This window comes from Neoarius graeffei, chromosome 16, assembly GCF_027579695.1.
Source record: "Neoarius graeffei isolate fNeoGra1 chromosome 16, fNeoGra1.pri, whole genome shotgun sequence".
Lineage (NCBI taxonomy): Eukaryota > Metazoa > Chordata > Actinopteri > Siluriformes > Ariidae > Neoarius > Neoarius graeffei.
The window spans coordinates 50447971-50461727 of NC_083584.1; the positions used below are offsets into that span (position 1 = coordinate 50447971).

The 13757-nt window shown below is 39.2% G+C and overlaps 1 protein-coding gene across 1 annotated transcript in view; it reads left to right on the forward strand.

Annotated features, from left to right (window-relative positions):
• gpr146 (G protein-coupled receptor 146) overlaps positions 1-8351 on the forward strand; it is a 52367-nt gene extending 44016 nt beyond the window's left edge. Inside the window, exon 2 of the mRNA XM_060942125.1 lies at positions 5230-8351. Coding sequence (XP_060798108.1) covers positions 5272-6261 — 990 coding nt within the window. The 5' untranslated portion in view covers positions 5230-5271 and the 3' untranslated portion in view covers positions 6262-8351. The remainder of the gene's footprint in view (positions 1-5229) is intronic.
• The last annotated feature ends 5406 nt before the right edge of the window (positions 8352-13757 follow it).

Genomic DNA, 13757 nt, shown 5'->3' on the forward strand with positions numbered 1-13757 from the left:
CAAAGCAGTGAAGCTGAGCGGTGGAGCATTGAGGACCGGTGGTAGTTTGGTAGTGCTGAGATTTGAACTCTCAACCTTCTCATCAGAAGCCTTTAGCACTGAGTTACCTCCGTGATGGATATAATGATGTAATGAATAGGTTATAAGCTTGCAGGTTGTCTCAGAGGTGAAGCAGTCGCCTAGGAAATATGTGACCAGGCTAGTTCTATGACCTTTTCATGAACGCTAACCTCTCCGACCCACTCACGACTCCCACTGCGATGCATCATATTTCACCCCATAAATCCCCCTAACCTTCTGCCTGGTTATGCAGAGAGAGAGTACAAGCCTGAAGTATGCCATTCTTCAGCTAGGAGATCTAGAACAACACAATTAAAGGTGACAGCCAAGGGATATGAACACTGCTGCCAATGTCATTTTCATGGAAGAAAACATATCTTTCTATATTATAAAGACACAAGTGTTTTACTAAGGAATACACCACTTGTGTATTTTTCATACGAGCTCCATCCGGGACATGATGAACCAAAACCATGACATAAATCTCTAGATGTCACTCATGAGGAAATTGATGAATAGTTTTGATTAATTTGGGTACTTTTTGTTTGTGAATGAGTCGATATAATAAAAAGAAAATCACATGTTGGTTTGAAGATATGAAGTTTATCTTCTCATGTTGAAAAACTCATATTTGTCATACAAAATACATCACGGATCTGAGTGACACATTTAAATAATATTGGCTGGCTTTTTTTCATGGTATATCAGATATATTCCATTCAGCTAGCATGATATTGAATGAGTCGAAGTATATCTGATATACCATGAAACCCCCCCCCCCCCACATTATTATTATTATTATAATACACTCTTCATAATCAGCATTCCCGAAGGCCAACACTAGCTTACCCGTGAGTCAGCGCTGTCAGCGTGGCAGTGAAGTAACCTTCCAGCTGGTGTAGCGTTCATCAGTAGTGTTAGCGAATGCTAATAAAGCGGTCAAGCCAGTGCTATCGAGAACAAGTAGCACAGGCTAACGACCAAGAAACTAAGATTTCTGTCTCCAGACTCTTCTTCCACACATGCTCGCTACAGTATTTTTCACTCAGACTTAAGTATTAATTTCCCTGTGTTATTTACTGAGTTACTTTTAAAATCAACATTGGCAACTACACACAACGGAGCGACCTGGCAGCCAAAATTCTCTCAAAATCTTCTGCTTTTAACGAATCAAACCTCGCGGCCATGTTTGTTTACAAATTGTCACAGTCGCTTGCTAACACGGAAGTTTTATGTCTCTGATATGTCTCTTTTCCAGTTTTTCGATGTCCGTTGGTGTGTTTTTTTTTTTCTTGTAAATATGCATGAAGAATATCTAATGAAGTTTTGGTAGCCTTTTGGGTTTTCAACGTGTCTTTTTCTTTCCCGCTGAACAAAGAAATTATAGATGAAAGTCTTCCGGATTTACCCGGAAATCTGGATATTTGACAAAACTCTTGAAAATCTCCGGTTTTCCGAATGGAGAAATTTATTTTTCGGATTTTTCACGTTCCTAGACGCGGTGTAATATTTCGCATCGTCCTTGCATGGGCGCGGTCCTTAAATAGCCCAAACATAGTTCATTGATTAAAGACAGGTGTTCTTTGTTAACGGCGCGCGTGCCGGAGCTCATTAGGCGCGTGCGCCTTCAGGTGCACGTGCTAAGGCGTGCAGGACCGACACCGTTCTGCACAAGCGCAACACAATCGCACTAGAACGCATGTTCAAGCTGCCAGTGTAGCTGCACTCTTTTTAGTTGCGAATTACAAGTATTTCCTCGTGTTAATAATTTGCCATGTCAAAACAAGCGAAACCTGCCTCTTCACGTCGAAAGAAGGAGAGGTAAGCAATTTATTATATATTTTTTCCATCAAAGTTGCATTTTGTGGCTTCGAAGCTAAGTTTTAGTGCCGTTTCTAGAACACAACATCAAGAAAACGTGGAAGAAACAGCAATAATGGAAGAGCCGGTTTCTAAGCTGCCTAAAACTAGCAATGGTAATTATTTTGTTACATAATGCACTCAGGCTGCCAGTCAGTGTGTGACACACACACACCCACACCCTGAAAAATCCTAGTTACGCCTCTGATTTATATGAGAAATGTGGTATTCATTGGTGTTTAAATTTACAGACAATATGAACTAATGTGGGCGGCACGGTGGTGTAGTGGTTAGCGCTGTCGCCTCACAGCAAGAAGGTCCTGGGTTCGAGCCCCGTGGCCAGTGAGGGCCTTTCTGTGCAGAGTTTGCATGTTCTCCCCGTGTCCGCGTGGGTTTCCTCCGGGTGCTCCGGTTTCCCCCACAGTCCAAAGACATGCAGGTTAGGTTAACTGGTGACTCTAAAATTGACCGTAGGTGTGAATGTGAGTGTGAATGGTTGTCTGTGTCTATGTGTCAGCCCTGTGATGACCTGGCGACTTGTCCAGGGTGTACCCCGCCTTTCGCCCGTAGTCAGCTGGGATAGGCTCCAGCCTGCCTGCGACCCTGTAGAACAGGATAAAGCAGCTAGAGATAATGAGATGAGATGAACTAATGTAAACGATTGGCTTCAACTTGCATAAATCTGAATTGGAAATGTTTAGTTCACTTTAGCTTCTGCAAACGCACAACTCTACTAAAAGATCGATAAACGAGGCTCAACGTCCCCAACACTGAAACCTGAAAGCTTTAGAAACTCTAACAGACCTTTACTTTTTAACAGGACTGTTTTGGGATTTTGCTGAGTTTACCTTCAACTGTCTGATTTTTTCAAAGTAATGAACTGTGTAGCAGGAAAATCACCGCGTTTTCTAAACGCACTCCTGAAAATTACTCATTAACTAGGGGAATTAAATGTGATATTTTTGACATGTTAATCATTAATGTACATGAAAGAAAAAGGCTTAAAAATTATAACTTGTTTTAGTGAAAATAAGGACTAAAATGCACTAGAATGCAGGGTTTTGCATGTTATGTTATTAAAATATTTTCTGGGGACGTTCCCCCTCCCCCCCATCTTAGTTTGACTTTCAAAAGTTCAGGATTTTTTTCTTTGCTCCACTTTCATCTCTAAAGAAATGCTTCTGCACATGTGCAGCAGAAAACTCTCTCACTGAATAGTCGCATCAGCTCTGACATGTGACATCATGTTGTCTTGACAACCATGCAATATCGTAAACCATATTCAACGCTCATTCTCCGTTGGGTAAAGTGACATAATACACGCAGGATAAGCGATATGATAATATTGCATGCTATCGAACCAATGAATGAAACCCGCTAGAATGGAATAGAATGCATGTGTTTATTCCATTGAAAAAGTGTCCTGTGTGTATAATATTTCCCAATATTTCACTCCGATGACATCACTCGCAGTGTTTTCTCTCTGACTAGACACGCACTGTCGAAATGGTGAACCAATTAAAAATTAAAATTCTTTTCATTTACTTGCATTTTTTTGTTATTTTGTGGATGTGTCCATATAATATAAATAACATTATGTGGTGGTGCGAAGATATGAAGTTTATCTTCTCGTGTTCAAAAATATATCACTTGTTTGCATCGCTCACTCATGGTACACATTCACCACTCGAAGATAAACTTCATGTCTTTGTGTCACTGTGTAATATCCTCTCTCTCTCTCTCTCTCTCTCTCTCTCTCTCATATATGTGTGTGTGTTACGTATGTTTCTTTTGCATACTGAATGGCTCACTGCTGAAAGTGCAAAGTTTGCTCTTTGGTGAACCACATTGTGTTGAGTTTGAAACAGATGGTCAGTCCATGAAATGGGGTTACCAAAATGTGACATAGCAGGAGTCACTTAAAACAATTTACAACTGAAAACAACTTTTATTTCCATGAAGCATTGACCATATAAGAAAATATAACATAGTTGTTAAGATAACTCCTGCTCTACAATGTATGATAAAATCCATAAATATTTACCCGGTTGCTACTGTAACAAGGACACGAACAAGCTTTTAAAAATAAAGGAAAAATATTGATAAAATCAATTTTTTGCTTTTATTTGCTTACTTTAAACATTAACACTGAATAAGAATTCATTAGAAATATTAGTTCAACATCATAAACACTGAAAATATGAAATACCAGTATTTCACAAACTTCATAAAATCTCTTTAAGATTTGAACAATAACAACAGTCATTAACAGGAAACAGTTTCATCCTATATGGGGTAAATGAGATTATTGAATTCATTACTTTACTTAGTCACACTTATATCTGCACTTCTCTAGAGCACGTGTTGTGGTGCGTGAGATCCCGCGAGAAGTTATCTCGCGTCAGTTCAGCTGGCCTAGATTGAGTAAATGGGTCTCGCAGGTTGTGAACGAACCAGGAAGTGAGTGGACGCTAAGTTAGGATGTGAGAAAAAACATCGATAATTTCTTTAATTGCCGGTTGTTTAAATTTCTTTCTACCTACATCGTTTTATAGTATATTCTTCTTTATATTAAAAACATCAATCATGATTTCAACTCGTTTTATCATTTTTTATAAGCCTGGTTTCTAACGTAACACGGTAGGACATCACAATGTTACGTTCACAACCTATTTTTAGTGGATGAATTCGAAGCTAAATAGTTTATAGAACCTTCTTAACTTTATTATGCGAGTGTAAAACTAAATTGCAAGTACCATGAAACTAATTTTATTGAAATTCTCAGAAAGTAATGAAAGTTTATTTAAGCTCAAAGTCAGCAAATATTCCATGTCACAAAAAACGTGTCATCCGTGTCCAGTCACAGGGGAAGAAAATGTTTCACATTTCTTTATTTCAAAAGAAAACTTCATTTTTTTATTTATTTTATTTCTTCAAACAATATTTATGGATAATCTGCTAAATATTTCTTTAAATCATGGAAATTAAAGATGAAATGATTATGTAAACCCGGACCAATGAAAAGTAACATCATTTCATGGACTGACCCACTTGACAGAATGGCCAAACCATGTCTACACTGTTCACATGTGTGTGCACTTTTACTTGCTATTTGTAACTTTCAAAGAGTAAATGAAAGCATCTGAGGTAAAATGATCCATAACCCCAGATGAGGAAACCTGTGCCTCGTATCGGGTTTGAAGTGTTCACTTTCACACCTGGTATATGAATTACATTCTGCCACCATAAGAAATTTGTCAGAAAAGTTCAAAGTTGATTTGATGACATTGTTTGTGATTTCTCCTGCAGTCGATCCAGTGCTCCGGAGTGGAACACAGCTGTGTCCTCGCGATGTGGAGCTGCATGGGTTATAATGAGACAGAAGGCAACACTGACCTGGCTGTTTGCTGGGACTTGGGCCTCGCTCTGTCCATCTTCTCCTTCTTTTACCTCATTGTGTGCTTCCCTGTGGGGCTGTGCTACAATGCCCTGTTGGTGGCAGTGAACCTCTCCAACAAGATGTCCATGACGATGCCGGATGTCTACTTTGTGAACATGGCTATTGCTGGGCTTGTGTTGAACCTGGTAGCTCCAGTCGAGCTCCTGGGCCCAGATTTCATGCGCTGGCCTGCGTGGGAGCATAATGATGAGGTGTACATCACCCTCCTCATCCTGTTCAACATCTCTTCCCTGGTTATCATGTACTCAACAGCATTGCTCAGCCTAGACTACTACATTGAGCGGGCACTGCCACGCACCTACATGTCTAGTGTTTACAACACCAAACACGTGTGCGGCTTTATCTGGGGCGGCGCCGTCCTGACTAGCTTCTCCTCGCTACTCTTTTATGTGTGCAACCATGTGTCGGCTAAGATCCTCGAGTGCTCCAAGATGCAGAACAAAGAAGCTGCCGACGCCATCATGACACTCATCGGGTATGCCGTGCCGGCTGCCGCCGTGCTCTACGCCCTCTGCCTCATTCTGCGCATCCGCAAGGAGGCCACGCCCTTGGACCAGGACTCAGGAAGGATGGATCCTTCTATCCACAGGCTGCTCCTGGCCTGTGTGGGTGTGCAGTTCGTCCTGTGGACACCATACTACACCACACTGATGCTGCTGACGGTGGTCGATGCGCCCTGGATGCAGAGAGCTGGCACTTACGCCTTTCTGAGAGGCTTTTCACAGCTGCTTGCCTTCTCCAGCAGCTTCATCATGCCACTCATGTACAGGAAGATGAACAAAAACTTTGCCCACAAGCTCCAGCAATTGTTGAAGAGGCTGCCTTGTGGAAAGCAGTCGTGTCCTCATGAACACTCTGTTATACAGCAGGTGATCACGTGAGGACCTGGTGATCGGAGCTTTGCTGCTCTTTGCTGCACAAAACACAGACCTCTGGAAAACTGTGAAACTGTGGAATCTCTCTCATGATGCTTAACTTTTTAACCAGATCTGCTTTATTGCGTCTTACGGCCAAGACTGGAGAAGAAAACCAATCCGTAGAACTCACCCACGCTCTGGAAGGGAAACTTGAACTCAAACCTGGTAGCAGTCTGTTACAGGATATTACACAGGCTTTTCTTCTGTGCTTAGTGACCAACTTGAAGGCATTTAGCTGAAAGCTATATGTTGATTGAGGCTTCTAAAGTTACCCACAATGCTTGGGTTCTGGAGTGTGATCATGCCTCTCTTCATTAAAGATAGCCAATTCGTAAATGTTACGATACTAGAAAACATTGTTTATAATAAATGCCTTAGATTAATGCAAACGCTGCTCCTCACTTCCTCCTGAGTTTTGACATATATTACTTTCTGCAGCTGAACCCGAAGCATTTAATTGTTAAATCAAAACCAGTGATGGAATAATGTTATTTATTCTATCCACTTTCACTGGATATGAGCAATCGCACGCTCTGATTGGCTACTGTGCTACTAGGATATCAGCTCATATACCATGAGTAGGGAAAAACAAAATGACGGTGCATGTTGCTGAATCAACTGAGGCCGAAATAAAAACTCTACTCCAAAACAAAACCCCAAAAATACAAAAAAAAAGCAACAAAATATGGAATAAAAGTATTTGATGGTAAGAAGGTATCTTTTATTTTTCAAGAATTATTATTATTATAACATTTTTCACAAATTGCTACTGTCATTTCGTCAGTTTGTTTATATTCTAAGCAGAAATGATTTTGTCGGACATTTTGGATAAAGTTTTCATTTAGCGGATTTGCAAAAAATAAAAAATGCTCCGTTTCTTAAAATCCAGTGAATGTGGATAGAATAAAAGAGTTATTCCACTCAATCTCGTCGTACACAGCTTATAGCCGATTCGGCGCGTATCAGCTCATGTACAACTCAATTTTGTGGAATAACTGTCAAATGTGTATCATGGATATCAGGAACAAGTAGCTACGTCCTGTTGGTTACTCCATTTTCTTTTTTTTTTTTCTCAAGTCATCGGAGGTGGAGTAAAAAAAACCTTCAAGCTATTTCCTTTCATTTTGTGAATCTGACAAGAAACGGGTATTTTGACACACTGAGAGCGACAGTGATAAACGTTGGCCAGTGTCTCTTGCGTGATTATTTGCATTGCTTGTCCTTTTTAATGTGTTATAGTACAAGTAATAAAATCCCACTGCAAATGAGATGCTGCAGGAAACCCAGCATTCGACTTCAGTTAATAATTATTTAACTCTGACCAAAGTCTCATTGATTATCGTGAAATATTTTAAGAGTAAATATTGGTCAGTTTGATGCCATTGGCCTAAATCGAGTCAGTAACTGCAAAGTCAAGGGAAAAAAATAATTACATAACATATAACAAATAAAGTATGCTGTACATTTCTTGACTAGACTTACCTACTTGTACATGATCGTTAACCAGAGTATTAAGATTCTTACTCTTCAGACAGAACTCTTTCTGCATTAAAGACCCGTGTATGAAATTAAAACGTTATACATATAAAAAACCCAATCGAACAGACAAGCAGCACTTCTAGCGCCAAGACACTGTTAAAGTTTAACAGGCAGGAAATGGCGCTCCTGCTTGCATGAAGTTTTACCGTAAGCTTAAGTATGTATACTTCAGTTCTCGTCTCCTTGGTCTTGAGCCAATGAATTTTTATGACAAAATGAATAGATTTATGTATTTTTTTTAAACAAAGTACTGTATGTGTATTGACAGAGAAAATTGTATCATTTAAAATCCATTTATGTAAGCAGAGGAAAGAATATATTTATGTCTAGTTATCTAACCTTTAAACGATTAAACAGTAATCGTAAAGCTATGGTCATTGCTAGTGTGTTTACACCCGTATAAATGTATATATGAAATATATGTGTATATACTGTATGTCAGAGATTTTACAGGAATAGACATCATTTCAGAATTACAGTATTGTTTCTCAGAGATTTATGTAGTCACTATTGAGTCAGATATAATAAACTAACATGAATATAACTCTGGATTCTGGCTCCATTTCTCCCAGCACTGGTCACAATATGACACAATATTAAAGCATGTTGTTGTTATTATTATTATTATTATTATATGCACTATGAACTATGGATGCCTGTGCTCAATCAGTCAGAAAAAAAATGCAACTAAAGACAATTAGCCTCGTTTATCAATCTTTCAGTAGAGTTGTGTGTAAATGTAGATTTGTGGAAGCCAAACCGAAGTAAAAATTTTCCACCCGATTTACAAAAGCTCCTGAAATGTTGGTTTTCTTCAAGCTCAGGTGTGTCTGTTGATCACCTGCAAAGAGCATTCCTGACATGGCTCATTTGCATATAGTGACATCCACAGAATGCCATAAAAGCTAAAGAGCACAGACAGCTGGGAGCATGAAAGAGGGTAAAGGCTGAAAGACTGAAGTGGAAGTTATTTTGACTCACTCCTATGGCAAAAAAACCCCAAAAAAAACGTCATAGAGTGGCGGCTACAATTATCGACACCTTAACGATCTTTTGGCCGTTGCAAAAGTAGAAAAGACTTTCAATATGTAAATTGTGCATGAATAATTACTCTAACTTCCACTGGAAAAAAATGAGTTGATTCCCGATTACTTAGCGTATCAGATCACATAATACCGTTCCACAATTCTCAACACCGTTCCACAATTATCAACATCCAGATGATTATCTATTTTTTTTAAATAATCGGTATCACTGGCAGTGCTCAAAAAACTGCCTGTCTGATCGTCCGAGACAACTAAAGTATGTGCAAGGACGAGTAAAACTTTAATGGTAATCGTCTGATCAGACGACAAATGTTAGCGCTGGCAACCTAAGCAACACAGGCAACCGCTCCATGATGCAGGTCTGAACAGTCAGTCCGGCAGGAGCATATTTCAATGATTATTATTTTTCTGCAAAGTGAATCACGTGAATCGTGATGTCTGACTCCTTGTCAAAACAAAGTTCACCTGTGCCTATCGAAAATCCTGTTTTCCTGGACTGGTTCCTGTATAAAATTAATCCTACCAAGCATCAGAGACATTGACTATATGCTCACTCTGCGCTAAAAGAGCAGGGAACCAGTCTAAAGTAGCTCATCTTGTTTCACAGGAAATGCTTTAAAAAGTTTTATTAAATCAACATGACAATATATAAAAGTACAAAAATATATTTTGAGGAAATCATTCAGATCTCCTTGTTTTTGGTTATAATTCGTCAAAGTATGCGTGTATTCGAGTGTACAGGAAAAGCTCGGCTCAGAGGGGTCCACGTAATGACATACAGTGCTGCTTGAAAGTTTGTGAACCCTTTAGAATTTTCTATATTTCTGCATAAATATGGCTTAAAACATCATCAGATTTTCACACAAGTCCTAAAAGTAGATTAAGAGAACCCAGTTAAACAAATGAGAAAAAATATTATACCTGGTCATTTATTTATTGAGGAAAAAGATCCAATATTACATATCTGTCAGTGGCAAAAAGTATGTGAACCTTTGCTTTCAGTATCTGGTGTGACCCCCTTGTGCAGCAATAACTGCAACTAAACATTTCCGGTAACTGTTGATCAGTCCTGCACACCGGCTTGGAGGAACTTTAGCCCATTCCTCCGTACAGAACAGCTTCAACTCTGGGATGTTGGTGGGTTTCCTCACATGAACTGCTCGCTTCAGGTCCTTCCATAACATTTCGACTGGATTAAGGTCAGGACTTTGACTTGGCCATTCCAAAACATTAACTTTATTCTTCTTTAATCATTCTTTGGTAAAATGACTTGTGTGCTTAGGGTCGTTGTCTTGCAGCATGACCCACCTTCTCCTGAGATTCAGTTCATGGACAGATGTCCTGACATTTTCCTTTAGAATTCGCTGGTATAATTCAGAATTCATTGTTCCATCAATGATGGCAAGCCGTCCTGGCCCAGATGCAGCAAAACAGGCCCAAACCATGATACTATCACCACCATGTTTCACAGATGGGATAAGGTTCTTATGCTGGAATGCAATGTTTTCCTTTCCCCAAACATAACGCTTCTCATTTAAACCAAAAAGTTCTATTTTGGTCTCATCCATCCACAAAACATTTTTCCAATAGCCTTCTGGCTTGTCTACATGATCTTTAGCAAACTGCAGACGAGCAGCAATGGTCTTTTTGGAGAGCAGTGGCTTTCTCTTTGTAACCTTGCCATGCACACCATTGTTGTTCAGTGTTCTCCTGATGGTGGACTCATGAACATTAACATTAGCCAATGTGAGAGAGGCCTTCAGTTGCTTAGAAGTTACCCTGGGGTCCTTTGTGACCTCACCGACTATTACACGCCTTGCTCTTGGAGTGATCTTTGTTGGTCGACCACTCCTGGGGAGGGTAACAATGGTCTTGAATTTCCTCCATTTGTACACAATCTGTCTGACTGTGGATTGGTGGAGTCCAAACTCTTTAGAGATGGTTTTGTAACCTTTTCCAGCCTGATGAGCATCAACAACACTTTTTCTGAGGTTCTCAGAAATCTCCTTTGTTCATGCCATGATACACTTCCACAAACATGTGTTGTGAAGATCAGACTTTGATAGATCCCTGTTCTTTAAATAAAACAGGGTGCCCACTCACACCTGATTGTCATCCCATTGATTGAAAACACCTGACTCTAATTTCACCTTCAAATTAACTGCTAATCCTAGAGGTTCACATACTTTTGCCACTGACAGATATGTAATATTGGATCATTTTCCTCAATAAATAAATGGCCAAGTATAATATTTTTGTCTCATTTGTTTAACTGGGTTCTCTTTATCTACTTTTAGGACTTGTGTGAAAATCTGATGATGTTTTAGGTCATATTTATGCAGAAATATAGAAAATTCTAAAGGGTTCACAAACTTTCAAGCACCACTGTAATTATACCAACTAGCTAAGGGTGAAGAGAGTCAAGGACATCGTGTGCCAGCAGTGCGGTTGAAGTGGGCAGGTGTCAAACTTGGAACTTTTATATCACGATTGGAGTTAATAATAAACGATATCACTGAATAATGTTCCTTACCTCTAATCAGTATACAGTGCCTTGCAAAAGTATTCATACCCCTTGAACTTTTTCACGTTTTTCCACCTTACAACCACGAACTTAAAAGTCTTTTATTGAGATTTTATGTGATAGACCAACACAGAGTAGCACATAATTGTGAAGTGAAACGAAAATGATAAATGTTCTTCAAAATTTTAAACAAATAAAAAACTGAAAAATGTGGTGTGCATTAGTATTCAGCCCCCTGTACTCTGATACCTCTAAATACAATCCAGTGCAATCAATTGCCTTCAGAAGTCATCTAATTAGTTAATAGAGTCCTACTGTGTGTAATTTACTCTCAGCATAAATACACTTGTTCTGTGAAGGCCTCAGTGGTTTGTTAGAGAACACTGAAGAACAAACAGCATCATGAAGACCAAAGAACTCACCAGACAGGTCAGGGATAAAGTTCTGGAGAAGTTTAAAGCAGGGTTAGGTTATAAAAAATATCCCAAGCTCTGAATATCTCAAGAAGCACTGTTCAATCCATCATTCAAAAATGGAAAAAGTATGGCACAACTGCAAACCTACCAAGACATGGCCGTCCACCTAAACTGACAGAGCGAGCAAGGAGAGCACTGGTCAGAGAAGCAGCCAAGAGGCCCATGATCGCTCTGGAGGAGCTGCAGAAATCCACAGCTCAGGTGGGAGAATCTGTGCACAGGACAACTATAAGTCGTACACTCCACAAATCTGGCCTTTTTGGAAGAGTGGCAAGAAGAAAGCCATTGTTGAAAGACAGGCATAAGAAGCCATGTAGGGGACACAGCAAACATGTGGAAGAAGGTGCTTTGGTCAGATGAGACCAAAGTTGAACTTTTTGGCCTAAATGCAAAGCGCTATGTGTGGTGGAAAACTAACACTGCTCATCACCCTGCACACACCATCCCCACTGTGAAACATGGTGGTGGCAGCATCATGCTATGGGGATGCTTTTCTTCAGCAGGGACAGGGAAGCTGGTCAGAGTTGATGGGAAGATGGATGGAGCTAAATACAGGGCAATCCTGGAAGAAAACCTGTTGGAGGCTGCAAAAGACTTGAGACTGGGAAGGAGATTCACCTTCCAGCAAGACAATGACCCTAAACATACAGCCGGAGCTACAATGGAATGGTTTAGATCAAAGAATATTCATGTGTTAGAATGGCCCAGTCAAAGTCCAGACCTAAATCCCATTGAGCATCTGTGGCAAGACTTGAAAATTGCTGTTCACAGACACTCTCCATCCAATCTGGCTGAGCTTGAGCTATTTTGCAAAGAAGAATGGGCAAAAATTTCAGTGTCTAGATGTGCAAAGCTGGTAGAGACATACCACAAAAGACTTGCAGCTGTAATTGCAGCAAAAGGTGGCTCGACAAAGTATTTACACAGGGGGGCTGAATACTAATGCATATCACATTTTTCAGCTTTTTATTTGTTTAAAATTTTGAAAACCATTTATCATTTTCGTTTCACTTCACAATTCTGTGCTACTCTGTGTTGGTCTATCACATAAAATCTCAATAAAAAACTTAAGTTCGTGGTTGTAAGATGGAAAAATGTGAAAAAGTTCAAGGGGTATGAATACTTTTGCAAGGCACTGTATATATATATATATATATATATATATATATATATATATATATATATTTTATTGCTTATGGTTTCATATATTTCGTAATGATATTTTTATTTTCTAAATATTTATAAACTTACTGCCATTGTGGCATGGGAGCCTGTGATTGGTGGACAGCCAACAAAGGTTGTCTCCTATTGGTTGTAAATCGTGACATAAAAAATTTTAAATTATGGTATTTTCATGAATAACAAATTTCTTGTGTAAAAGCTCATACGAACGGTTTACAGATAAATCCATTCGTATCCAACTTGTTAAATGAGGCCCAGTGTATGTAAGTGTACAATAGCACCAGGTCTCCAGAGCACTAAGCACACGGAAGCCTGAACCACACACATTATTACTGTAAAAACATGCTGCTTGCTGGATATTTTCATTTTATAACCTAAATGAAGAACACGTACAGACATATATTGAGGCTGCTTCAAAAAAAAAAAAATCTGTTTGAATTCCTTGAGGAGAAAAAAAAACTGTTTCTCAGACAGTCAGATGTTATATGCAGGGTTCATGGCAATTCTTAGATATAAATGTGTGTATTTCTATAATGTACTATAAAGGGGAAAAATACACCCACAGCACTGGCATTGTTCTGAAAGATAAAGCATAATAAAGCCAACAAACAAGTGCAAATGCATTTGGCTTTACTCATATGATTCATGAACAGAAAATATGTACAGTATATTTTAAAATAGTCTGTGACCATG